The 26,658-nt window shown below is 41.8% G+C and overlaps 1 protein-coding gene and 1 non-coding gene across 5 annotated transcripts in view; both read right to left on the reverse strand.

The window, feature by feature from the left end:
* Hpgds (hematopoietic prostaglandin D synthase) overlaps positions 1–26,311 on the reverse strand; it is a 32,647-nt gene extending 6,336 nt beyond the window's left edge. Inside the window, exons 1-6 of one of the 4 annotated variants that reach the window (XM_048416251.3) lie at positions 26,088–26,311; positions 18,754–18,837; positions 17,103–17,244; positions 12,926–13,018; positions 8,850–8,959; positions 338–436 (exon numbers count right to left, since the gene is read on the reverse strand). In XM_048416251.3, coding sequence (XP_048272208.2) covers positions 338–436; positions 8,850–8,959; positions 12,926–13,018; positions 17,103–17,235 — 435 coding nt within the window. In that variant the 5' untranslated portion in view covers positions 17,236–17,244; positions 18,754–18,837; positions 26,088–26,311. Of the gene's footprint in view, positions 1–337; positions 437–8,849; positions 8,960–12,925; positions 13,019–17,102; positions 17,245–18,753; positions 18,841–22,305; positions 22,421–26,087 lie in introns of those variants that run through there. The other 3 variants (XM_048416250.3, XM_048416249.3, XM_048416252.3) reach the window with 3 other exon arrangements.
* LOC148121851 (signal recognition particle RNA) lies at positions 15,051–15,350 on the reverse strand. The gene has a single exon (XR_015738221.1).
* Positions 26,312–26,658: the final 347 nt, after the last annotated feature.

Consider the following 26,658-nt stretch of genomic DNA (forward strand, 5'->3'; position numbering starts at 1 on the left):
TTAAGATAACTTTTTAAAATTATTATATATAATTATATAAAGTATTCCATGACTCCAGATCAGATCTGTGTAGAGAGTAAGTTTAGTGTTTTTTTCCGCCCTCTTTTTACTGTAGTTTCTGAGTGATATCTGCCACCCCATTCTTTCTTCTTTCCTTTCTGAGACAGGGCTCAGGCTACCCAGGCTGGCCCCGACCTGCTGTGCAGCCTCTCATGTGCTGGGATGACAGACAGTCATGACCATGCCTGACTAGAACAACATTTTGCTCTGTAAAGTTTTAGTTTATCATCTTATCTAAATATAAGTGCTGATATCTTTAAACATGGCATGTACTCACATAATCACCAATAAACCACTCTCTGTCCCCTAAGTATGTGTCCAAATCTTTCAGAAGAAGAGGCGCATGGCATGTTAGCAACTCCTTGAAGGTCCGTTCCTAGGAGAGAGCAGATATCCTCGTGAATGATGGGAAGAATCAGTGTAATCTGAACAGAGCTTAGAGGGGATGAGAGTAGATAGGCATTTGTTCTTCCTCATTATGATCGCAGAGAGACCCAGCCATCTATTACTCAGGTTTTTAAAGTACATTTATTCTCTCTCTCTCTCTCTCTCTCTCTCTCTCTCTCTCTCTCTGTGTGTGTGTGTGTGTGCACATACATGTGCCACAGTGCCTGTGTGGAAACCAGAAGGCAACTTTTAGAAGTCAGTTCTCCCTTTCCACCAAGTAAGTCCCAGGGATCAAACCCAGGTCCTCAGGCATAGCAGCAAGCTGAGCCATCTCACCCACCCTATTACTTACTCATTTTAAAATATGTTTTGTTACCAGTTTCATTATGTAGTTTCATCACCTGTGGTATTATGTTTCACAGGAAGGTGTCACTTAAACATTTTACACACACACACACACACACACACACACACACACACACACACACACACATACATATATCATATTTCCTGCATTCATTCCAGTATTTTAGACTGGTAGTTTCTGTTGTTTGTCTACTGTGAGCAGTGCCACCATAAACAACGGTGTTCAATTGTCTTTGTGGTGTGCTGATATGGCGGCCTTTGGTTAACACTCAAGAGGGACGTAGTCAAGTCCTGGTAAATCAATTCTGCTTTTATGAGAAACCCCCATGATTTTTCGTCTTAGTTTATTGTAATAAAAGGTTATTAAATTTCGATCACTAAAATCCCCTGGTAATACAGGTCCTTTAGAGTTACATAACAGCTGAAAGGAAGTAGAGGTGCTGGGTTCTCCGAGGCCGGACACTCCGCTTCTCTTTCTCCACTCATTATTGCACTTGGTGGATATAAAAGACTCTAATGAATCATGACACCCGTGGGGCCTTTCATGAGCGCTGTCTGCCTTGCATATCATACATAGGACATACCAACCCTGCCCTTTCAGTAAGTTCACTGCTATAAGTAAATATTATCCTGAGAAAGGAAGAAAAGTGCAAGACAGATGCCGCCTTTATCACACATGTATGTTTTATTGAATGGGAAGGCCAAAGTAATTTATTCAGTGCCTCTTAGTGAGATGTGGTTGTTCCTGCTGGACACGGTGGTACAGCCTGTGAACTCATCTCCCTGAGAGGCTGAGGACTGTAAGTTCTGGGCACCATAGCAAGACTCACTCTCACAAGATAAAACAAACATTAGCAACAACAAAGAATTGTTCTGAAAATAACACTTTCTGGGTTAGTTTGCATCAGAAATGAACATTTATTAGTCGAGGCTAGCCTGGATCTCTTGGACAACTGTACACAATGGGGACCTGATGTGGCTTTGTGAAGGCCATGTGTGCTTTCTAATGGTCACATCCACATTGTTAGGTTCAAATAAGAATTTGTAATATACAAAGTAGTGATCATTTTTTTAGCTCAGATTTTCTTTATAACTTGTTGAATTATTTCCAACAAAGAAAATTTAAATTACTACAGATAGCATAATCATTTCTTAAGGTTCATTTTTAAATAACATGAGGTTTAATAATTTTATCTTTTGTTTTAAGTGTTTGTTTGTGTGTGGGGGGGCTTGTGCATGCTAGATAAACACACCGTTACTGAACTATACATCTTCCACCCCATATGTGTTTTCTGTTCGTTCTAGATGGCTATTCTTTGACTTGAAGGACTAAGAAAGCACCCAAAAGGATGTAAAACTTTGTCTGTTTCTCACTGTTTCCAAATTGTCACTACCGATGCTATTCTGTGTTGAAATAGAAATGTAAGAATTATCTCTGTCCTGTGTGTCTTCTATCTCCACTCTGATCTTCAGGCAAGGAAACGAATATAGACACATTGGGTTGTCAAATAATAAATACTTGCAATAATTTCAAAAGCAGTGCTAGTGACCAATGTTCAGAGACATATTTCATTTAATCCTTTAAGATTGGAAATGGGCCTTGAACGACAAATACACAAATATCAGCAGTTGTTGTATCGCCTGCATTTTTTTCGAGAAGATATAATGACTATTTCCAGTGAGACTTATGTGGTGGCCCACACCTGTAGTCCCAGCACTCTGGTGCAGGGACAGGAGGACAGCAAAGTCAGCCTGGGCTGCATAGCAAGACCTGGCCTCACCCACAGGATGTTTGTTTGTATTCCCATCTTACTGCAGTTACTTTGAGTTTGAAATTGCCACTTGACCACAAGGTGGCAGCAACTGACCCTGCTGCCTAAATAGCTCAAAACAAACTTTTCGTGGATGGCGTACTCTGTGTCAATGCCTCTGCTACATTTTCTTTTGCATAATTTGGACCCGAATCTGGGTTTCTGTGTTTTCTGAACATGGTTTAAGATATGGAAAAGCCTCAACTACTGTGATACTCACAAAGCTGGAGTTCTACCACCAATGGCCAGAGATACTCTTCTCTGGGAGAGTATACACATCCTCTGTCATGGGTCCTCGGTCACAGAAAGACAGAGAACAGAGAAAGGCAAGCTGGGAAGATGGCAGACTGCCTAGCAGAGAGGTCTTTGGCATACTGGACTAAAACCTTTATACATTTTCTTTTTATATTGGGGAGCATGACATATTTGTCTGTGTGTTTATAATGATATGTAAAATAGGTTTCACACTTGAAAAATAGAAGGGCAAATTAACACAACGTTGTAACATATTAATAATAGCTGATGCTTAGTAAACACTTCCACCTTGTCATAGGTATATACTCTGCCATTGATGCTCTCAGCGTGCTTCAAAGGAGAGTCCATACCTGTACTTCACACTCAAAGAGTTTGAACTATGAAAAGGGATATAAATGTCAGTGGGAAGAAGACAATCTGATTCACCCAGTGTAAGACCCCAGAGCCCAAATACATTATGTCAAAAAAGTCATTTTACATTTATGTCTTCAAAGCTGAGCTTTCAAGTTTTTCTCTCTCTCTCTCTCTCTCTCTCTCTCTCTCTCTCTCTCTCTCCTCTCCTCTCCTCTCCTCTCCTCTCCTCTCTGCTCATATTCCTAACATACCTTATTTATATAAATAGTATATTTATGTTCAAATATCCCCAATCAGAAGCTTCTAATAATGGAGATAGTGTTTATGATACAGGGGTTTAAGTAAAATTATGAAAGTCACATTGGTTTTTCTTGGCTGTGACTTTGGACTTGAGCTGTCCCTTTCATTCATAATTCTTATTTGTACCAAGAGTTTAGGGCAGCTGCTGGTATATCACACCCATCCAGGAGTTATGAACACGCAGTCTGAGAAAGACCACCGTTTGTATTCCTTTCACAGTACTTCCCGTCTAAACACCTGAACCCCAGGTATTTACACCTGTGAGGTCCCCATGCCTCTCCTGGGAAATAAGTCCTGTGGCAGTTCCCACAGACTTAACTACTGTTGAAACAATCAAGCTCCGTGTGATCAGACCATGGGTTCTAGAGTTTTGCCAGGTGAACTCAAGTCACATTCTTACCCTTGTTTGACTCTGAGCACCTTCCAAACTACTCTGGTTGCTTCTTTGTCAAGAAAGCTTGACAATGATAGCTTTGCACTGGAGATCGTATGTCAAGGGGATGAGAGCATCCCCTGGCGGTAGGATCTGGTAATGCAGAATTCTGGCAACGAGTCAATGAATAGTGTTGGCCATTAGAGGTCACTAAGACAATTGGTTAAATAAAACCTATTACTTGTCATGGTGACACTTTCTGTTGAAGAAGTCATGTGCCAACTACATTTTTAAGATGAGATTGTGGCAAGTATCCCAAAGGAAGCCAGTAGAGGACTCGAATAAAGAAATTGTATAAAGGTGATGGATTTGACACTTGTACATGTTTATTTCCATCCTAATTCACTACTAGTGCACATACTTTATTAGATAAAACCTACATGGAGGTGGAAAAGGGGAATGAGGACCAGAGCAAAAGGTGGCAATTAACCCTGTGTATAGTCAGGATACAGCCTGGAACTGGGGGGGGGGGGGGGGCGGGAATCTGAGGCTGGTGGGAACTGCCAAAGAAGCAACTTCAAGAGGCTTCTTCTTCAGTTCAGGCTAATGGACATGATCTCATCATTCTCCCCAGGGGCTAAAGTAGCTTCCAGGACAGAGGGTATCATGGAAAATGTATTAATAATAGAAGAATGGGGGCTGGAGAGTAGGCTCAGAGGTTAAGAGCGCTGGCTCCTCTTTCAGAGGATCCAGGTTCAAGTTCCAGCATCCATATGGCAGCTCACAACTGTCTGTAACTCCAGTCTCAGAGGCTCTGACACCTTCACACCAACGCACATGAAATAAAGTTAAATAATTTTAAAAAAGAATAGAAGAATGGTGTGCATGTATTCACACTGAATGGTAAATTCTGAAGCCACCACTTGCCTCTTGTCACTGTCTCTAGATGACCGTTTAACAGCAGACACTGGGAGCCGGAGACATTGGAAGAAGCCCAATAAGAAACGCGACATTCAAAATCAATAAGCTATTCACACATGTACAGCTTCCCATGAACCACAATCTCGCAGCCCACCGTGGATTCTAGAGGCTGGCCGAACCCTGACAGGGACTAGAGCAACCTGGAAGGAAAGGAACTTGACCCAGACAAGCAATGGGAGGGCAGATGACAGCATATTCATAAAATACTCATAAAAAACAAAGCACTACATGAAAAGAATCTAGAGGTGTGTCAAGCAGTGCCCAGTGAGGTGGGAGGCAGTACATATGATCAAAATACAAAACATACAAGTTGAAATTGTCAAGAAATAAAAGATTTTCTACTTTAAAATCTGATAAGTTTTTTTTTTAAATTTTATTGGTTTTTATTGAGCTCTACATTTTTCTCTGCTCCCCTCCCTGCCTCTCCCCTCCCCTTCAACCCTCTCCCAAGAGGTGGAAATTTAGAACTCTGGTTGGGCATTTCTTTCAGAAAGTACAAAAAAATGGGATGTATAAAAGATCCCAGTCTCTCAACAATAGGCATTATGTGTGAGAAAAATAAGATTAATTAATTAATTAATGGAGAGAGGCTAGTGATGGAATTTTAAGAGAATTTAAGAATATTTCTTTGACTTTTTCAAACATCTCAGGCTGAATGGACCCAAATGAGATGACGCTATGTTGGGAGGAAGGCTCAGTTCACAAGATGCTGCCTGCTGAAGCCTGGAGACTTGAACTTGGATCCTGTCTTCATAGGGTTTCTAAGGCTGTGAAGAGACACCATGACCATGGCAACTCTCATAAAGGAATCATTTAGTGTAGGCTGGCTTACAGTTCCAGAGGTTTACTATTATTATTATTATTAATTTTATTATTGTCATGGCAAGAAGCATGGCAATATACAGGTAACTATGGTGCTGGAGAATGAGCTGAGAATTCTCCATATTGATCCACGGGCAGCAGAAGGAGACTATGTGCCACACTGGGCATAGCTTGACCATATGAGACCTCAAAGCCTGCTTCCAGTGTCACACTTCCTCCAGAAAGGCCACACTTCCTAATAGTGCCACTTCCGATGGACCAAGTAGGCAAACACATAAGTCCGTGGCAGCCATTCCTGTTCAACCACCACAGGTCCCGGATGCCCATGAAGAAACCAGGCTCTCTAACACACAGCTATAGCCCCAGCACTGCAGAGCAGAAATGGGAGGGAGTGTGGGTTTGTCGGCCTGTCAGTCTAGCTGAATTGGTGAGTTCCAGATTCAGGGAGTAACTGTCCCAATAAGTAAGCTGACGAAGCATGGACGAAGCAGCTGGACATTGACCTCTGACCCACACAGGCATGTGAGCACATATGTTCAATCAGACACACACAAGAAAGAAAAAAGGATGGTGCCTGAACTCGCCATTCTATTTCTTTCTTTTCTATTTCTATGTTTTTGCTTGTTTATTTGGTGAGACAGGCTCTCAGTATGCAGCCTCGGCAGGCCCAGGCCTTCCTATGCGGACCAGGCTGACCTCAAATTCATAAGAGATCTGCTTGCTTCTGCCTCCAGAGTCCTGGGATTAAAGGTGTGTGCCACTATATACAGCAAAATGCATCACCTTAAATATTTGGGACTCTAGAGAAAATAATTAGATTGACTTAAACTTGTCAACAGCTGTAGTGTCTTCAGGTGCTAATGAAACATTGTTTGCAACACAGGATTTCTTACCCAGCGCTCTTAGGGTTTCTAGTGCTGTCATAAACATTGTGATCGAAAATAGCTTAGGGAGGACAGGGCTTATGTCATCTGACGACTCTCAGGTTCCATACACTCTGTCCCTGACGGAATGCAGAGCAGGTACTCAAGGCAGGATCTGGTAGCAGGCACCATAGACCCGCTTCCTAGCTCACTCCTACGGTTTTCTCAGCGTGTCTTCTTATAGCATCCAGGGCCACCTGCTCAGGAATAGCCCCAGCCACAACCAGTTGGGCCCTCCCCATCAATCACTGATTTAAATGTTCCACAGCGTTGCCTACAATACAATCTTATCGTGGCAGCATTTTCTCAACTGTGGCTCCGTCTTCTCAGACGACTCTAACTTGTATCAGGTTGACAAAACCAAAACCTGAAAACTAACCAAAGCATCAACCAAACTGTGAAACCAGGCAAAAATTCAATTGAAGGAAGTTGCAAACTATTAGAGCATCAAACTTTTGATTTTCTGGGATCAGTAAAGCTATTGAGGACTGTTTCACAAACACAAGAGCACAGAACAGGAGGCTGAACCAGGAAAGGGCCGAAAGAAACACTCAGGATGTTATTGAAAACCTCAGGATGGTAAGTGTGCACCGTGTGTGCAGGGAAACCAAAGCAGAGACACAAGATGGAGAAGCCTGTGCATCTTGTTACCATCACACCTTCTCTTCGTGATGTGATCTTTGAAGTCCTAGAGGACCTGCTCAAAAATACAATGACATACACAAGAAAGCGGGCATCACCCTGAAAACAAGACTCAGTCCCAGAAGCAAGGCCTGGCAGGATGGTGGTCACAGGAAGGCCTGAGACAAAGGTTCTGTAGAAACCCACGGGGCTGCAGGGCAGGGAAGGCCTCGAGTACAGAGAGCTCAGTCAAGTGTCAGAGAGGCAGCTGCACCCAGAAACCCTGGAAAGAGAAGGCAGGCTGATATCGTTGACTTTGAGGGAAATGTCTACCAGACAGTGTAGAAAGTTTCTAGAAAAAAAAAGTAAAATGAATTAGGCAAAACTAAAAACCCAATTACTGACTTTGAGGAGAAAAAGTAAGAAAGGAAGTATTACTGAAACACTACCATTCACAGTCTGTATTTGCATATACAAAGCTATATTCTAGAAGACCATTTTAGCTCAAAGATTTTCCTATCACCATGTAGAGAGCTTAGGGAAAGGGGAGCAGAGAAGATGACAAAAGTAGAGATAAATTCCCAGCTGGATGTGATGCTGTACTCCTGTAATTCCAGCACTTGGGAGGACCAGGAGTTAAGGTCATTCTCAGCTAGATAGTGAGTTAGGGGCTAGCCTCAGCTATAAAAACTGTCTAATAAAAAGAGAAGGAAAGAGACAAATTCTTACAAGAATTCTATATTAAGAAGTCTATAAGAACTTTCTACAATTGGTAAAACAAATTATATTTGTATATGCTACAGAAATATAATGGCACACATTCTGTAGTCTACATAATGAACTATTTCAAAGAAAGAGAGAGAGAAAGGGAGAGAGAGAGAGAGAGAGAGAGAGAGAGAGAGAGAGCGCACATTAATTGGTAACATGATTCAGTAGGTAAAAACACTTGCCACCAAAGGCGCTGATCTGAGCTCAGTCCTGGAGACCGACACGGTGGAAGGAGAGAGCTGGCACCTGAAGGTTATCCTCTGACCTCACATCCATGCTATGACTTGTGTGGGTATGTACAACAATATCCATGTACACACAAAACAAACTTTTACAAAGAGAAGGAAAGGAAGAATGGAGAAAGGAAGGTGTGTAAACAGCAGAGAAGAGCAGAAAGCATTAAAAGCTGGATCTATGGGCTGGAGGGATAGCTCCTGGGTAAACCACTTACTGCTTCTGCACAGGACCTAAGGTTGCTTCCCAGCACCCACAGGACAGCTCTCAGCCATCTGGAACTCTGGTTCCAGGGACTCCCTCTTGTGGCCTGGGCAGGATCCTGCAGGCACATGGCATACATGCATTCCCATAGGTTCACATGCACAGACATTTTAAGAGTGTTTGAGGCAGGATTAGCACAAAGAGCAGCAGGAAATCATTGACCTTGCCTTCATTTTTAAAGGTATATATTCCATATATATATACATATACATATATATATATATTACTTCATATTACATGAATTAAAAATAACTTTGTAAAGCCCTGTAAGCAATTTCTACCGGTGATACATGGTTAGCCATTGTTATGATAGTAAACTTATCACATTACTTTTACATCCTGATTTTTCTCTGCCCACGGAAAAAGCGACATGAAATCATCCAGTGTATCCACAACAGCATCAGCTTGGCATTGCTCCAATTCTGTCTTCCCAGCCAGATCTATGGGATAGAAAGAAGCCATTTTGCATCTACCAACATGCTCTATTTAATTTACTATTAACGTGTCAAACAGGCAGCATATAGCCATACTCTAGAAAGCGAAACAGTGTAGAACAGTTGTCAGGCATAAGACAGAGGTTGGAGGTGGAGCTGGGAAAAAAAAATTCTAGAAGTCTGTGCCCTGTTATTCTTTGCACAGTGTAAAAAAGCCTGGGGGGGAAATGACCCCAGATTTCACAATAAAATTTCAACTTTATACCAGGCAGTGGTGGCACATGCCTTGAGTGCACAAGCCCAGCACTCAGGAAGCAGAGGTAGGAGGATCTTTGTGAGTTTGAGGTTGCCTGGTCTACAAGAGCTAGTTCCAGGACAGGTTCCAAAGCTACAGAGAGACCTTGTCTCGAAAAACCAGAAAAAAAAGAAAAAAAGAAAGAGAAAGAGAAAGAAAAGAAATCAACTTTAAAATGATAGAATATCTTAATCCTGGGATAACAAAATGCTTGAGCCAAACAGGACTCAGTCATGTGACTGTAAGCATTTCAACATGAAGGTGATAACCATGGCAACTGCAGCTGCATTCTGGGAACTGGGGCTACTGATGGTCAGATACCCACTGTGGTTAAACGGTCTGAGGCTGCTATACATTGTTTCTGTTTTTTGGATAGCATGTTCTGCCCAGTCATTTCCTTCAAATTGAAACATTTCCTTCAGAAAGAAAGCCGAGGTTCAAGAGCCCCCATAGATTAAAAGAAATTGGGAAGAAAAAGAAAAAAAGAGGTCACAAAAGCTTCCACGATTCTTAAGACTTTTTCTTTTTAATTTTTATGTGCATGAGTGTTTTGCCTGCTTGTATGAAGGTGTGCCACAAGCCAGCAGTTCAGAAGAGGGCATGGATTCCCTGGAACTAGAGTTACAAACTGTTTTGAGCTGCCTTAGGGAATGTTGGGAACCCAGCCTGGGTTCTCTGGAAGAGCCAGGGCTCTTAAATGCTGAACCATCTCTCCAGCCCCAATGTACAAGATCTTCAAAGCCTTCGATAGATAAAGAGTAAACAGTGGCTGGCAACTGTTTTTCACTCACTTATTTTTTTTCTAATAATCTCTAAATAGTTTTTCCTAAGTCACTGATCTTTCTAAACTCTTCTTCACTGGCGTCAGTTTGAATGATTTAGCACGAAAGTCTTGTAAACCGATTGCATTTCTTTTTTGTATAACTGTATTAAATTACTAAGCATAAGGCATTCCATGCTGACGATGCACGGCTCGTATAAACAAAGCCTGAGTGGAGCTGTTCAGGGTGAAGGAACACGCTTGCTTCACATACTTGTAACTTCACGTGTGATTTCCAAGGACTGGTTTTCCTCACCAGCATGAAAAAGCGTGTTACAGGTCCCCCGCTTTCCCTCAGCCCTGGTTTGACTTCTATGGTGCAGGCTTTAGCTGTTACTTTCAGGGAGCTAATGCCTCTGTGGACAATCCTCGTTCTAAAACCAGGCATCTCTCAGGCCCCTTGGCAAATATTTGGAGCTGTCTTCCCCTCCCGAACTTCCAGCATCAAATTACCAGACACCACACCTCAAACCAACTGTTCTTTTTTTCACCCCAGGAGGTCAAGGCTCCTACTTTTGGTCCCACAGTAGCTCCAGCATGTATTGAAAGAGAGAGACTCCTTGCATGCTTGACTCCTCTAGTTGGCAAACCTGATAGGACAAGGGGTATTGGCAACTGAGGAAAGTAGTTACAAAGAACAGAGAGGGCAAAGAAGGAGTGGTAGTGGGTGTCCCCAGTGCTCCAGGAATAACAAAGCCTGCCAACTGTGCCTTCCTTACCTGTGGCCCAGCCCTACAAAGGTTCTGTATACTTTCTCACAGTGTCCATATTCCTCTTTCTGAGGACATCTGGACTACTTCAAAAACTTCTAATGTGTGACCGACAGTCAGGCCAATGAAGAACAAGCTATCGCCAGAATAACTGTCCTGTGGTCATGCCTCTGAGTGTACGGCCTTTCTGGGTAACAACCTACACATGTTAGGGAGGTCCAGTGTATTTTGCTAAACAACCCTCTTTCTCTACCCTGCAAATATGAAGGTTCTTGTTTGTTGGTTCCTCTTGTGCTTTTTCCTCTCTACTTGTAATGCTGTAGTCCGGTGAGTCTGAGTGAGGTCCATTTGCCTTCTCAACACTATCTGGAAAATCCTTAATAATGCAAACTTTCAGGGTCCTCCTCCAGTCTCCTGAATCAAATCTGGAAGCAAGGAAGATATGTTCAGAAGCCCTGAGGAGACTCTGATGCACACAAGGGTGGAGGACTTGGAACCCTAGGTATCTTCTGCCACTTGACTTCATTATCCTTTTCTCTTCTAAATCTAACTTCCAGGACATATTCCATCTCCTTTGACTTTTCAGTACACAGGTTTTTTTGTGTGCTTTTTTTAAAATTTATTTTATCTTATGTGTATTAGTGATTTGTCCTCATGTATGAAAGGGTGCTTATCATGTGTTGAGCCTGGTACCCACAGAGGTCAAAAGTCATTTATCAGATCCCCTGGAGCTGGAGTTACAGATAGGTGTGAACCACCTTGTTCATGCTGAGAACTGTGTATGCTGAGAACTGAAACCAGGTCCTCTGCAAGAGCAACAAGTATTTATTGTGGGAGGCTGCTTGTTCATTTCCCAGCCACCTGACAGCTCAGACCCGAAATAATCACACAGAAACTATATTATTTAAAAACACTGCTTGGCCCATTAGCTTTAGCATCTTATTGGCTAACTCTGACATCTTAATTTAACCCATTTATATTAATCTGTGTATCGCCATGTAGCTGTGGCTTACTGGGTAATGTTCCAGCATCTGTCTCCAGTAGGGCTACATGGCTTCTCTCTGACTCTGCCCTCTTCCTCCCAGCATTCAGTTTAGTTTTTCCCACCTACCTCTGTTCTGCCCTGCTCTGTTATAGGCTCAAAGCATTTCTTTATTAAGCAATGGTATTCGCAGCTTATAGAGGGGAATCCCACATGAAGTATTCTTAATATTGAGTCAAGCTCCAGCCCCTTTTATGTCTTTAAAATAAACATCTTTGTTCCTAAAATGGGGATCTAATCCCTATGTGTCACTTTAGTGTGCAGCATGCTTGGACCGTAAGGTGGTAGCAGCGCGGTGAAATGGAAAGGCTGAAAGTGGAAAATGGTGACTCTAGCATGCTAATTAAAAAGAAAAAGGCTTTAAAAATCCAAAGTTCTTGCTTTTTTACTAAAAAAAAATTAAAGTGGGAAGAACCGGAGAGGGGAAGTAGGAAGGGAACATGATGAGAGGAAGGCAGGGGCTGTCTCTGTTACTTCTGCTCATTCAATGGTGCATGAGCGAAAGAGACTGATGGTAACCAGTAGAGGCAAGGATGCCACCTTTCTAGTCTTCTGAGCATGCTCAGAATGAAAGACACTGAACTATGATTGCAATAGTCCAACAAGTTCCAGCCTTCATGTGCTATCTGTATTTCTGGATAATCACAACACTCAACATTAGCATGACATATCAACCCAGTTTTCCAGGTAGAGTTTTGGAACGACATGATGGCGATATCAAGTGATACAGGAGGGGGAGGGTACTGTACAAAGTGAGATTATGTGGTCTGATGTGGCAGCACATGCCTGTATTCCAAGCATAGAATAGGCTGCTACAGAAGGATCAAGGACTTAATGCCATTGTGGGTTATATAGCAAATAGCAGGAAAGCTAAGACAACACAATAAAACCCTATATATGAAAATCTAAAAATAACAAAATAAAATAGCTGTCTACAGCATTCATAGAAAGTTCACTGATGAAGATGATACATTTATAATGTTCTAATCCTTAGAGCTGTTCCTAATTGCTCCATAATTAAATAATGCAGTTATTAAATAGATATCAAAGAAACATCACATTTTTTTTCAGTTAATCAAAGTCTTAACTACAATAAGTACAGTACCTGTGTTTTTGGTCAAGTATCTTGCTATTGCAAGACTCTGGTGAAGCATAAGTCCTCCCACCTCCAAAACAGGGATTTTGCCAAACGGAAGAGCTAAAACAGAACAAGCCAAGGGTCAGCGCCTGTGCAGAACCAGGAGAGTTGAGAGAAGCCAAAGCAATAGAAACAAGGTGTCATATAAATCACGGAAGTCTTAAACATAGAATATACACATGCACATGTATTTACAAGCTTCAAAATATTTTAAGAAGCACTGTGTCATGGAGATTGTCTCTTCATACACATGCGTAGGTCATAGATGGGGTAGTTGTTAGGGTGGGTGTACTGGGTGGTTCTGTGTGTCAACTTGACACAAGCTAGAGTCATCAGAGGAAAGAGCCTCAGCTGAGGAAACGCCCCCTTGAGATCCAGCTGTAAGCATTTTATCATTTAGTGATCAATGGGGGAGGGCACAGCCCATGGTGGGTAGTGCCATCCCTGGGCTGCTGGTCCTGGATTCTATAAGAAGGTAGGCCGAACAAGCTAGGGGAAACAACACAATAAACAGCTCCCCTCCATGGCCTCTACCTCAGCTCCTGTCTCCAGGATCCCTCCCTGTTTGAGTTCCTGTCCTGACTTCCTTGGGCGATGAACAGCAATGCTGAAGTGTAAGTCAAATATACCTTGCCTTTTGGTCATGATGTTTTCGTCACAGCAGTAGAAACCCTGAAACAGTGGACCAACCCAAAGGTCCAGAATGTGGGTCTGGATGGTAGCTGAGCAGTCAGTGTAGGCTACTGGGACCACACCCCTCAAGTGAGGGGCAGAGTCAGCTCTCTTAGGCCCATGACACCTGGCTAGCTCTTCCAAGCTGATGGTGAGGAGTCAGGCCAACTCTCTCCATGCAAGGGCCAATGTGGGGGATCAGCCCTCCTCCTACTACAGTGTCCAGTGAGGGGCAGGGTCAGCTATCCCAGGGTCAGGGAAGGAGGGAAGGGCAGGGCCAGCTCAGCAAGGTACTCAGATTTCAACTGCAGGACCTCCATGACTGGGGCGACAGCAGGATCCCTGAGGGGAGCTTTTGTGATGGTCCAGTGATGATGGTGCGCTAGAGGTCTTGACAACAAGACCAAAGACAACCTGAAATGAACATTTTTTTTTCAGGTGGGGCTAATTGAACAAAAGGCATGCTGTGTGGCACATTGCAGCCTCTGATGCCACTAGGATGCATGAAGAGGCGTTAGAGAGGCGGGAAAGACAGAGGACGGAGAGAGGTTTTTGTTGTTGTTGTTTATTTTGTTTTGCATGTTCTAAGGATGAAGGGAAGATATGGAGGGTTTCGGCAGTGAGTGACATTGGGGTACATGGTATGAAATTCCCAAAGAATCAACAAAGCATTATGTTTAAAAACAAAAGCACTATGCTGCTTGAGTTCTATCCAAACCCCTCAAAACATTTCCTCTTAAAAGAGACAATTTCACATTCTTTAGTGCAGTCTTTACCTTTCGGTAGATTTAAAAACTGGATATAAAGTCAGTTAAAGAACTGGTTGTAAAAATCATGTATATGTGTGGTCATGTAGCTGCGTTGGTAAGGTGTCTGTTGATATGTACAAGGCTGCACACAAGCCTCTTGGTTTGATCCCCAACACTGCTTAAACTGGGTGTGCTGCTTATGCCTGTAACTTTAGCCCTTGTGAGATGAAGGTAGGTGGATCATGAGTTCTACCTCATTTTAGATACTGAGTTTGGACAATGTCTCAATGTAAAAACAATAAAAAAAACCAATTGTTTACAGGGATAACACATGCTACACTCCTGAATTGTCTCATTACAAATTTATTTATAAACTTAGTACTCTTTAAAAGGTTTACTCATTGAGTGTGTGTGCATGTGTGTGTGTGTGTGTGTGTGTGTGTGTGTGTGTGTTTGAGTCCTTTGATGGCATGTAAGTGCGCCATGTGTTTGCAGTGCCTTTGGAGGCCAGAAGAGGGCATCAGAACCCCTGGAACTGAAGTTACAAATGGTTGTGAGGCTCTGTGTGGGTGCTGGAAACTGAACCCCAGTCCTCTGCAAGAGTAGCAACTGCTCTTGATCAGTGAGCCGTCTCTTCACCCAGATACTTCACTCTTTTTTTTTTTTTTTTTTAGAGACGGGGTCTCGCTATGTTGTCCAGGCTGGAGTGCAGTGGCTATTCACAGGCGCGATCCCACTACTGATCAGCACGGGAGTTTTGACCTGCTCCGTTTCCGACCTGGGCCGGTTCACCCCTCCTTAGGCAACCTGGTGGTCCCCCGCTCCCGGGAGGTCACCATATTGATGCCGAACTTAGTGCGGACACCCGATCGGCATAGCGCACTACAGCCCAGAACTCCTGGACTCAAGCGATCCTCCCGTCTCAGCCTCCCGAGTAGCTGGGACTACAGGCGTGCGCCACCGCGCCCGGCCAGATACTTCACTCTTATAAACACCTGCTTTAAAGCTGCATTAATTTTGTTGTCTCAAAATAGATCACATGGGTTACTTTAAGACATATTCCAGCAACTATAGAGTTTGACTTACACATGAGCTAAGGAAGTTTTATCCTAGTCTTATTCTGATGAAGAGCATTGTGAGGTATATAACAAAAGACAGAAGCATTTTGTACAAATATAAGACCATCATAGCAGATAACATTCATACTGTATCAGTAACTTCCACCTTTTTCTTACTTGAACTTTTTTACCTTTGTGAGAAAGCAATATACTTTTATTATAGAAAATTTATAAAACTTAAAAATATTTCTACAAGGTAGTTATAGTGATTGTAGCATTCTAATTAACTTTCCATTTGTGTTAGTTAATCTTGTCAACTTGATTAGATTGAGGGATGCCCGCATCAGCACCCACACCTTGATTGGGTTAAAGGATGCCTGCATCAGCACTCACACCTTGATTGGGTTGAGGGATGCCCGCATCAGCACTTACACCTTGATTGGGTTGAGGGATGCCTGCATCAGCACTTACACCTTGATTGGGTTGAGGGATGCCCACATCAGCACTTACATCTTGATTAGGTTGAGGGATGCCCACATCAGCACTCACACCCACCTGTGAGGGTTATTCCACAGACATCAGTTCATGCGTCTCTGATCCAGCGAACAGTTTATTCTATTGACTAGTTCTGCATGCTGTGAGGTGCCCTGTGGGAGGTAGGGCCTTGCTGGAGGAAGTGGGCTGCTGGAGACTTGCCTTCCATTTCAGTTGTAGCCACCCTATTGCTTTCTCCCTGCTCCCAGCTCTCATAGGATAAGTAACTGTTACATCACGCCCTTCCTGCCATGGTGTTTCTTCTCAGGCCCTAATCAATGAGCAGACTACACAAACCTCTAAATACATCCTTCCTTCTCTATGTTCTTTCCCCCATTTCTGTCACAGCCATGAAAAACTAAATATTAAAAAACACAATGCATGGGATATTATTATACAAAGTCCCCTTTTCACTTGTTGCTATCTTTGAAACCTTTCTGAATCAACAGACCACCATCATTTCAATGATCATGAGGGGCTTCAGCAGGTGTATTGACTACAACTTAATATCTTAGGTTTGGACATGTAACTATTTTGGTAAGAAGAAAAAGAATGAAGTGTAGATTGTAAGTCATGTACCTCACACAAGGACTGGGACCAAGCCTCCATACATACACCCAGTGAGCACAAAGTCAACTCCTTTCACTTTGGGGGAAAAGCAGAACTTTGGTGACCAGCCCAGTGAGTAAAGCAAGTGCTGTTCAAGGCCCTGAAAGACTTTGAGCAGGACAGAACTCCAAATACGATGGATACATCTCAAGCACACAGGGGAGAGGTGGCATGTGGAGCTTGAAGGGGAAGGCAGGACGGAACTGTCACTTGCACCCAGTCTCCTCAATAAGGAAATGATGTTGGGGAAGTTTACATAAATTAGCAGGGTCTACTCTTGGTTGAGGCAATATTCAAGCTGACATCAGCTGCCCAGCTCTTTCTATAGTTCTGAGTCATCTATTGAGAAAGAAGATGATTAAATCCTGAGCCATAGAGAGCAGTATGCATCTGCTTGGTTTACCTGAACTGATGTTTCTCAGTGTGAAGCTCTGTAGGACAGGGCTTGCATTTCTGCAGGAAGGATGAAAACCCCTGAAATACATTCTCCCTACATTAATCTGAATGATCTATGGTACTTACTTGGTTTGATTTTGGGCCAGTCAGCTTGTTCTATTCTGTGATCTTCATACTTTATGTCCAAATAAGCAAATATATAACGAATAATTTCTGCTCTCCCCCTTATATTAAAATAAATCAGTTTGTAGTTTGACATGATGTAATTCTGGAAAGACAAAAAAGAGAGGTAGCATTTTTTTTCATTTTTTAATCCTTTGATAGTTTCATGCCTGCATGTATATATAATGACTTTTAGTCATTCCTGCTAGGGACTCTCTTCCATGCCCCCCTACTTCCTCTCTCACTGAAACTGCTGTTTCCAACAAAGTTTGAAATCATTGATTGCTTTTTGTAGGGGATTAGCCGCCCCAACAGGGAGTGGGCTCCTGAGAGGATGGAAGGACCAGATGAGGGGAAGGTTGAGTCAGATGCCCAGATTGGAAGACTTTTCAAATCTGACTGACTAGCAGTCAGAAAATTTATTTATACAGAGTTCAAAGACATTCATGATTTTTAAAGAGATACAGATCACATCATTTTGTCCTGAGCACACTTCTCTAGTATACCCGGGGTTATAGGTTTAGTCCAGATGGAATACATTTTATTATCAACCCCATATCCTTATTACTAGAATAGAAATATTCTAAGATCATTTCAGCTTAAGATAGCAGCCTGTTCTAAGGCTGGCAGCAGTTCATGATTTCAAGATGTTTTAGATAACACCTGAGAGAGCGCAGGCAAATCACTGTGTGTTCAGCATTTTATTATTAACTTTTGATGGTCAATCATACTACTTGCAAATTAAACTAAGTCTGAAAACTTTCTCAGACTTAGGAACTGCTGGAGCTATTATTTAATTCTTACTTATAATCTTATAAGAATTTGTTAAATAAAAGAATTCTTCTGTTTCTAAATTAGGTAACATCACAGCAACCTGATGTCTATCAATCCTTTTAGAAATGACAAACCTTAATACCTTACTTTTCTTATATTCTGTGCCATTCTTATATTATCTATATATGCTGTTCTGTAATTCTGGTCATTCTAGCTCTTATTGCTAAATTCTGTTCAGAGGCTTAATGTATATGTGGTCCTCTATCATGTAGGTTATGTTCCTAAGAAATTCTAAGTACACTGTAAGGGAGTTCTGTGCTCTGATCTGCTGCTAATTCTCCTAGCCTCCTGAATCTAGTTAGCCTTTTCTGAATCCACAGGGCTCTCATGATTTTGTTCTTGAGTTTGTGTAGGGCCGGATAACAATCTCTAAGGCAGAGAGAAGACCCCTAAGTAGGTCAACTAAGGTCACTTCCCTGAAAGCAGGGGTATAAAATAAAGCATTGAAGACTTCTTTGGGGGTATACAGAAATGATTTTCTCAGAAAGGTCACGGATAAATCATTACACAAATAGCCCTCACAGGGTGTAACACACAGAGATTCAAACTGAGAGTAAAGGGCACCCGGTCAATGACCATAGCGTGTGACTCAGTTTTGCTGGAATTTGTCAAGCAGCTATGCTGGCTCCATGACCTTCACTGTTCTCCTAGGAGGTGGCTGGGCCAGCTTGTAAACACTCAGACTGACACACACTGCAGAAAACTCACATCATTTTAATGACTGACTTCAACAGATACAGCTGTGAAATGTGCGGGGCGATATAACGACCTGGCAACTTACAGGCGTTTTTCACTTGCAATTGAATTCTACTCAGTCGCTCAGTGTCTTCGGGCTAGTTTACAGAGGTTCCCCGAATTCCAAAGTCTACTTTAAAAAGTAGATAGATATCAGTATAGATTTGGACAGTAAGAATTGTATTGATAAAATTCTTAGAATAATACTAAACTGTTACGAGCATTAGTCATTACTTAATCACTCACACTGTAGGCAAGAATAATCATTAGCTACCACATCCTGATGCAATAACTGCAGTAGGTACATGAAATTGTTCATTTAAAGTGATGAATTATGCTGAGGGTGCAGTGTGATGGTGTGCCAGAGGCCTGGAACCAGACCAGCAGCTCCCGATGCCATGAGGGTGCGTGAAGAGCTTTTGGAAGGATGGAGAAGTGAGGTGTTTTCTGTTTGTTTGTTTTGCTTTGAATCAATCTTTTTTGGGGAGTGGGGGAAGCTGCAGGGGTGAGGGATGAATATGGCAGGATTAGAAGGAGAGTGGGTTTGGAGTGCTTGGTGTGAAAGTTCCAAAGAATCAATAAAGAATTCTGTTATTAAAAAAATAAAGTGGTGAATTAAAAAGTTTATTTTCTGGGTTGATGGTGAAATGATGCAGTGGGTAAAGGCACATGCTGTGTAGGCCCAATGATCTGAGTTCAACACAGGGAACTGATGTAAAAGAGTCAGATGTGGCGGCTTATACCTGTAATTCTAGCACCAGCACTGCTGTGGTATGGTGGACAGAGACAAGAGAACGAGCTTAAAGCATAGTGAAAGCAGCGCAGGGGCAGAAATAACAAGAGAGACTCTGCCTCAAAAACAAGATGGAGAGAGAGATAATCCCCCCGAAAGTCAGTAAACTTGCTTGCTGGCTAAACCTGGCAACCTGGGGTCTATTTCTGGGAGAGTCATACGTGTGAAATGAGAGAGCTGACTCCATAGTGATCTGTTCTAGGTTCCACATGTGCACCATGGCACACATGTATCATACACACACACACACACACACACACACACACACACACACACATGCACGCACGCATGCACACACACATATGCATGCAAGCAGTCAACAATTAGTTACTTAAACATGCAAGGTAATAAAGATCCTTTAGAAATATATATTACGAAATTATAATTTTTACTAAAAAATGAAAGTATTTGTTATAATTCCTTATCGTGCTTATTTTAAATATCAAAAGAACATACTAACCCGCAGAGTATGAAACTGTTATTCCTGGTTGTCGGTTGCACTGAAGAACTTTTCATAAAATTTGATTATCATATATAAGCTTCTACAGCACAGAAATAATTTACTTATCCTAACATACCTTGGTTATATATGCAGTTACATATGTCCACTGCATCAAGAAATAAATATATAACTTTTTTTCAGTCAAATATCCACAAATATTCATGACCACTGTGTGAATTCTGGGTAAAGGGGTTGTTTTATTATCAGTATGAGATTGTGCTACTTATATCATAGCATACTCTAAGGAGAATTTGAGATTTTTTATCTCTCTGTATCTCTCTGAAAACATATTCAGCACGAGATTTGGAGATACAAGCACATCTGACAAAGCTTATCCTTTCCTCCAGAACCTTCTTTCAACGGTTGCGACATTAAAGAAACTGTTCTCACACATTTCTCAGGTCCCGTGTAATTTCATTCCACTGCAAGGCAAAACGTCTAATTCTACAGGTGCAAAATTCCTGACTGGAAGGCTTGTACTCTGCAGGTTAGATACGTGTATTTTGGCAACATTAAAAAACAGGTCAAGATAAATGCGACTAAAAATAATTACTGACTCTAAAATATTTAATATATTTAGTAAGGCTTTGCACAGAAATAAGGAATTTGGAGTAAATGTGTCTATGATCAACAAAATATAGAATGAAATTTCACAATAAACCCCAAGAGAAGTTCTAGTGTCTTTTTTTTTTTTTTTTTTGCCTCCCTTCACTAAACAGTTCATCTCTGTGGCCCTAGTCCGACTCTATTAAAGCATGCCTGTTTCTAACGTCAAAGTAGACCTGTCTGACCAGATACACTGAGGTGCAAGGCCAGTTGTGAGAGAGCAGGAGACAGTGGGGGTGAGGGGGTCACCCCTATCAACAGCAGTCATTGTCTTCAGAGGTGTGACCATCATGTTCTCCTCTTCCATGTCCATGCAATACCCAGGTTGACTTCAGTGAGGCACAGAATGAGGACAAAGTGAAACAAAGACACAGGAGCATGGAAGCCTGTTCCCAGGAAGGAGTTTGGTGGAGCAGATGAAAGAGGCGGGGGTGGGGGGGGAGTGTGACTTGGAGTTATGTACGTGTGTGAAATTGTCAAAGGATGCATTGATTTAAACAAAAGTCCCCAGACAGTGTGTAACATACTGTGTGAGCTCAGAAGACAAATGAATGGGAGGGAGGGGGACAGCAGCGTTCTTCCCCGCAGTGAAGCATGATCCAAGTTTAGATGATTTCATTGGACCAACGTTCTCAAGACCATGGTATTTGAGAAATCATCCTGCTGCTAGCACAAAGAAATGAAAAATTGAAATAGAAAAAGAAAATTTAAAAAAATATATGGTTAGGCTAAAAAACAAAATGACAAACCACAGCAAAAAAATATTGCCAACCAAAGGATCATACTAGTAGCAAAATAGTTCAAAAACCTTGAACTAAACTACAGCCCAACACTTAAAGGGAAAACTTTAGAACTGTGTAATGGAACCAACCAAAGCAAGAAAGCAGAAATGAATACTGACTTGGCAATAAGTTACTGCCGTGGTTTTCTAGGTAAAGTTTCCTTAGCCACAAAGGTAAAAGTAATCCTTCCCTTCCAGTAGCTTCAGAGAAGAAAACATTGGGGAAAAGACAGAAAATTTAAAAATAATTCTAGATAATTTCATTAGCATGCATTTAAACATCATAAATACTAGTTACTCGGAATTAGTTGTATATGAATAGACAGAAATGCAGAGAGAAAAGGATTGATGTCGCTGTTCTCGTAGATGTCCTTCTATGTGACAGACTGCTCTGACAGACAAAAACAAGTCACGCTGTAACCTCAACAAAGGCTAAGTCATGTTTCTCAAAGGCAGATACAGGCTGGAGGGGTCCCTGGGCTGAACATGCGGCGCTTGCAGAGGACCCAGGTTCAGATCCCTCATCTACATTGTGTGACTCACAACAGCAACTACAGGGGAGCTGATGCCTTTTGGCCTAAGGGCACCTGCACTCTTGTGCACACACATACACACAATTACAAATAATAAAAATAAATCATCTGAAAGAATTAAACATTACAATTCAGTTGTGATCAAAGCTCTGAAGAAAAAAAAATTTAAAACCCGTTAACCAACTAGGAATTGGGACCCCATGAAAAGACTGAACAGTTAGAATAATTTTCTTTCTTTCTTCCTTCCTCTTTCCTTCCTTCCCTCCCTCCCGCCCTCCCTCTTTCTTTTCTTCCTTGAAGTACAATTAATAAAAACTTAGGGTTGGAAACTGGGGTTCAACCTGAAGATCCAAACAGCAAAACAGTCAACCAGTGGCTCTTACCTCAGCCTCAGTCTGAAATGGCAATCCTGCCTCCTGGAATCTCAGAAGGAGACTATGTTTCTGAGAACTGTTTCCTCCTGCCTTATATTCCTCTTTAGGGCTGGGATTAAAGGCGTGTACCACCCTCACCAAAGGCATGCACTACACAGTTTCTATGGCAACTAGTGTGGCTACCAGGGTTAAAGGTGCATGTCATTGTGGTTACTGGGATTAAAGGTGTGTGTTACCATAACCTGGTCGTAAGGCTGACCAGTGGGACTGTTTTAGTCTCAGATCTTCAGGCAGTCTTTATTTATTAAAGTACATTTGAAATGTCACTACACCGTCCTTCCTTTCTTTCCTTCCTTTGCTGTTTTATTCTAGATTTTTTTTCCAACATAAGATTTTTGTTGATTATTGGGGAATTTCACATAATGCACCCAAATCACATTCACTTCCCAGTCCTCTCAGGTCTGCCCCCTGACCTTGTGCCCTCTCCCACAAAAAAGAAGAAGGAAGCAAAAAAAAAAAAAAAAAAAAACCAAACTAACTCAGTTTATTTAATGTCAACAAATACTTATCACTTCCCAAATCCTGAGCATACTAGTTAATTCAGTAAAATAAGATGTCAATAAATAACTTGAGGAATATCAAGGTGAAATGACTGTTATCTGCATTCAAATGTCAAGACAGATCCTCCATACACTTGGCTGTGAATTTCAACTGATAGGTCAAGGACCAAAATAGCTAAAAGTAGAAGAACCAAGGGGAGGAGTCCACACTGCAGGCAGTGGGGCTTGGGGAAAATGTCTTGTAAATAACAATTATAGTGTTTGTTCAAGTCTAGAGATAAAAAACCTGAAAATAAAGCTGCTCATATATGGATGTCACATTTCAGTGGGTACATAAAGGGGCAAGACTAAGGAAATATATATAATTAGACTCTAACTTGCCTCACACAAGAAATGCCACCTAGCTGGGTGTGGTGGCACGAATATTTAATCCCAATACTCAATAAGCAGAGGCAAGCAGAACTCTGTGAGTTCTAGGCCACAATGAGCTACATAAGTTCTAGAATAACCAGGAATACGTAGAGAGACTTTGTCCCAACTAACCAAACAAAAATGCCTTTCAGGTTATTTGGCTAAACCTGATTTGCATAGAGCCTGAGACCTCTGGCATCAGTCCAAGTTCATTTTTCCTGGTGGCTTCATTTCTGAACTTTCTGCTCCGATGCTGTTGTATTTTGCATAGGGAAAATGGCATTTACTCCCTGAAGAGAACAGAAAGTTAAAAAACAACAAAACTAACCAAAAAAAAAAAAAACAAAAAACCTTACCTACTTTCTTAACACTCCAAGGGAAGCCTGATTGAGGAGGTAGATATTTGGAAAATAGCATGTAGATTTCTTTAACACTTGTCTGAGAAATAATGACTGGTAGAACTCCCAGTTGTGATCCTACGTGGACTTCTATCTAATGTTAGGTTAAATTCTTAGTATTGGGCAAACTTGCTAGGAAACAGTGTTTTGCATGGTTAGTAGAGCTTTTGAGAAGCTCTCTGCCTCGTGTGCTTTCGTTCTGTTAGCTTCACAGCTATTTCCCCTTACATAATACTGATATTTTCTGGTGATTGTAAGAAAAACATGGAAGCAGTCAACACAGTGGCAATTTTAATGTGATTATTGATAGAATGGGAATTATGGCAAAATCACTTAAACTTGAGTAGGCAGGATCTCACTTTGACTAAGAGAATACAGATAAAATAGAAAATATAGTCTAGTATATTTAGTCTATATGCCAGAAAGACAATAAAAATCCAAAGTCCACTATCAGGCAAAAAGAGATCAATACTAAACTGCAACATTAAGTATATTTTTTCTTTTTCTTTTTTTTTCCTTCAAAACAGAGTTTCTCTGTGTAACAGCTCTAGCTGTCCAGGAACTAGCTGTCGTACACCAGACTGGGCTTGAACTCACAGTGATCCGCCTGTTTCTGTCTCCCCAGTGCTAGGATTAAAGGCATGTGCCACTACAGCCCAGCTACATTAAACTTCGTAATAAAATTTCCATAAGATAAAAATTCGGAGAGGGCACTTTTGGAATAGTTTTAGAGGGTAGAAACCTTACAATAAGAAACATTAAATAATTTTCTTATTTTTTCCCAGTTCCTATCTCTTTCCTATCAATCTTCCGGTTTGCTGACGCAGTTAGTGAGACAGCACTTGCCACAGTAATGACTGCCAAAGACGCTGGCCATGGAGACTCCAGCCCCGCATTCATCGCTTGACGCAGGTGACTGATTTTGCCCTTTTTCTCCACATTCCAGTATTTCATGAAAATCAACGTAACCTTCTTTGTCTTATGCTTGCTCTTCTTGGGAGTGGCATGAGACTTCCTGCATGTCTTAACACCCTCAGAAATCTCAACGCAAGATGAAGGGTGGACTGTTTTGGAGTGTTGTAGTGTTTCTCGCAACATCCCATCATCTTCAAGAACCTTTGCTGATTGGGAGGACTGCCTTTCTTACCCTGGATCCTGGCCTTTTCACCTTCAGTTTGTCTATGGTTTGGGCCTGAGCCTGCTAGCCTTCTCCAGAAGGGTCGTTACAACATTCTGCATCTCAATCATGATTCGACCCCAGATGATCAATTACAAGGAAAATTTTATAATTTACTTAACAACCATGTCTTATCTGAGCTCTCACATTTCAATAAAAGACATTTGTAACTCAAAGACATTTGGAGTTTCCTACCAGGTGCCTTTCACTTGTCCAGCAATTCTGCACTTGCCTGGGTGTGAAGCCCGCCACCAAAAGCATCCGTGGTCTTGCCAGCAGTACCTTTGCAGTGTGCCTTAGCCCCACCCACAGCAGATCCAGTGCAGTGGACATGGCGCAATGCTTGCCCCTCGCTGTAGAGACTCTGGCATTTTAAAATGCAGAAGCTGGATGCAGAGAACCACCAAAGGGGCTATTCTCCACAGGAAACCAACTTCTGGTATGCTTTGGCATCCAGTAATAGCAGCCGTTGCGCCCTAACAACCAAGGGAATGGAGAGTCCACTGACTCCCCTCATTTCACAGTGCCTTGGGGGCACATTTTTAGTTCAGATCCGGGATATGTATCAGATTGAAGTGAAAAGCTTAGATCAAGAGAGGAATAGAAGAAGCTTTAACTAAGTTGTTGATTTCAAACACTGAAGTTTTAATTAGGAGTCAGTAAGTAGAGATCTCTATTTCTTTTTAATAAAAACGTAACTAAATACCATTTTGAAAACTTGTCTTCCATTAGTATCTGCACACAAAGAATAACTAAGCTGCTCTTCAGGAGTTTCTATCTTGAGCTTCTGCACTGAGGCAAAAGTCTCGAGCGATCTTTAAAGCTGACTGGTGGCAGGAGATGGTTCCTGGACAAGCATGCACGCATTTCAACAAAATATGTCTTAAAATGATAGAATGAGATGTAAATCGAACCTCTAAACTTAAAAGAAAAAAATGACCATAAATTAAATTTTATATTGTTTTATGCACTAAGGAAAATCACCCGGGAGAGTTCCAAAGAAGTTGGAAAGTCTGATCCAGACAGGATATTTTTTTTTTCCTCCAACAGTGATGGTATTTTAGGAATTTTTAAAACCTTTTGATCCATGTCTCTCTTAGAGATGGTCATTTGGTTTTCCACATAATCATGAACATAAGCAAGCTCAGTGTGAGCTGTTGCTCTAAGGGGGAGCATGCAGATCCCACCACAGTCCCAAGCTGGGGAAGACTAAAATCGAAAAGCCGAGGAAATCTTACCACTTACCTATGAAGACAACAGTGTCACTGTCTTGTGCCCTGTCTCTGTCTTCGTGTCTGTGCTGTGGTTTGTACGATAAATAACTGAGAGTCACAAGACAGCAAGAGGCTACTTCCTCCACCTAAAGCCTTCCTTCATCTCTCACATGAATGCGCGTGTCCAACAGCTCGGCTGTAAAGGCTTCAGTGTGGCTTTTACCGGCATTTTATAAGCTCCGTGGGAATAATCCAGCGTATTTGCATAAAGAGTAAAGTCACAGTCGCAGGTGCTTGTGTGTACAGATTGCTACACGTTCTTTATTCTTAGTCTTACACCACAGGCTTCTGGGGAATGAGAGAACAAGTTCAGTCACATTCTTTCATTTCACAGTCTCCCTGAATGGAGAAGCCTTTGCTCTGGGCCTTCTCTGCAGTGCCCACCTCCACCACACTCACCCTTTGCTCACCATATCCTCTTCATCATGTTTTATGACAGAGTGGTGCCTTTTATTTGTTTGCCCAGCCCTGCCATAAAGGTAGTGCCTGTGACACTTAATGCCTTGCTGTTTCCTCTTTTGCTAGCTTCCATTTCTTCAGGA

Source organism: Myodes glareolus, chromosome 6, assembly GCF_982192425.1.
Source record: "Myodes glareolus chromosome 6, mMyoGla1.1, whole genome shotgun sequence".
Taxonomy (NCBI): domain Eukaryota; kingdom Metazoa; phylum Chordata; class Mammalia; order Rodentia; family Cricetidae; genus Myodes; species Myodes glareolus.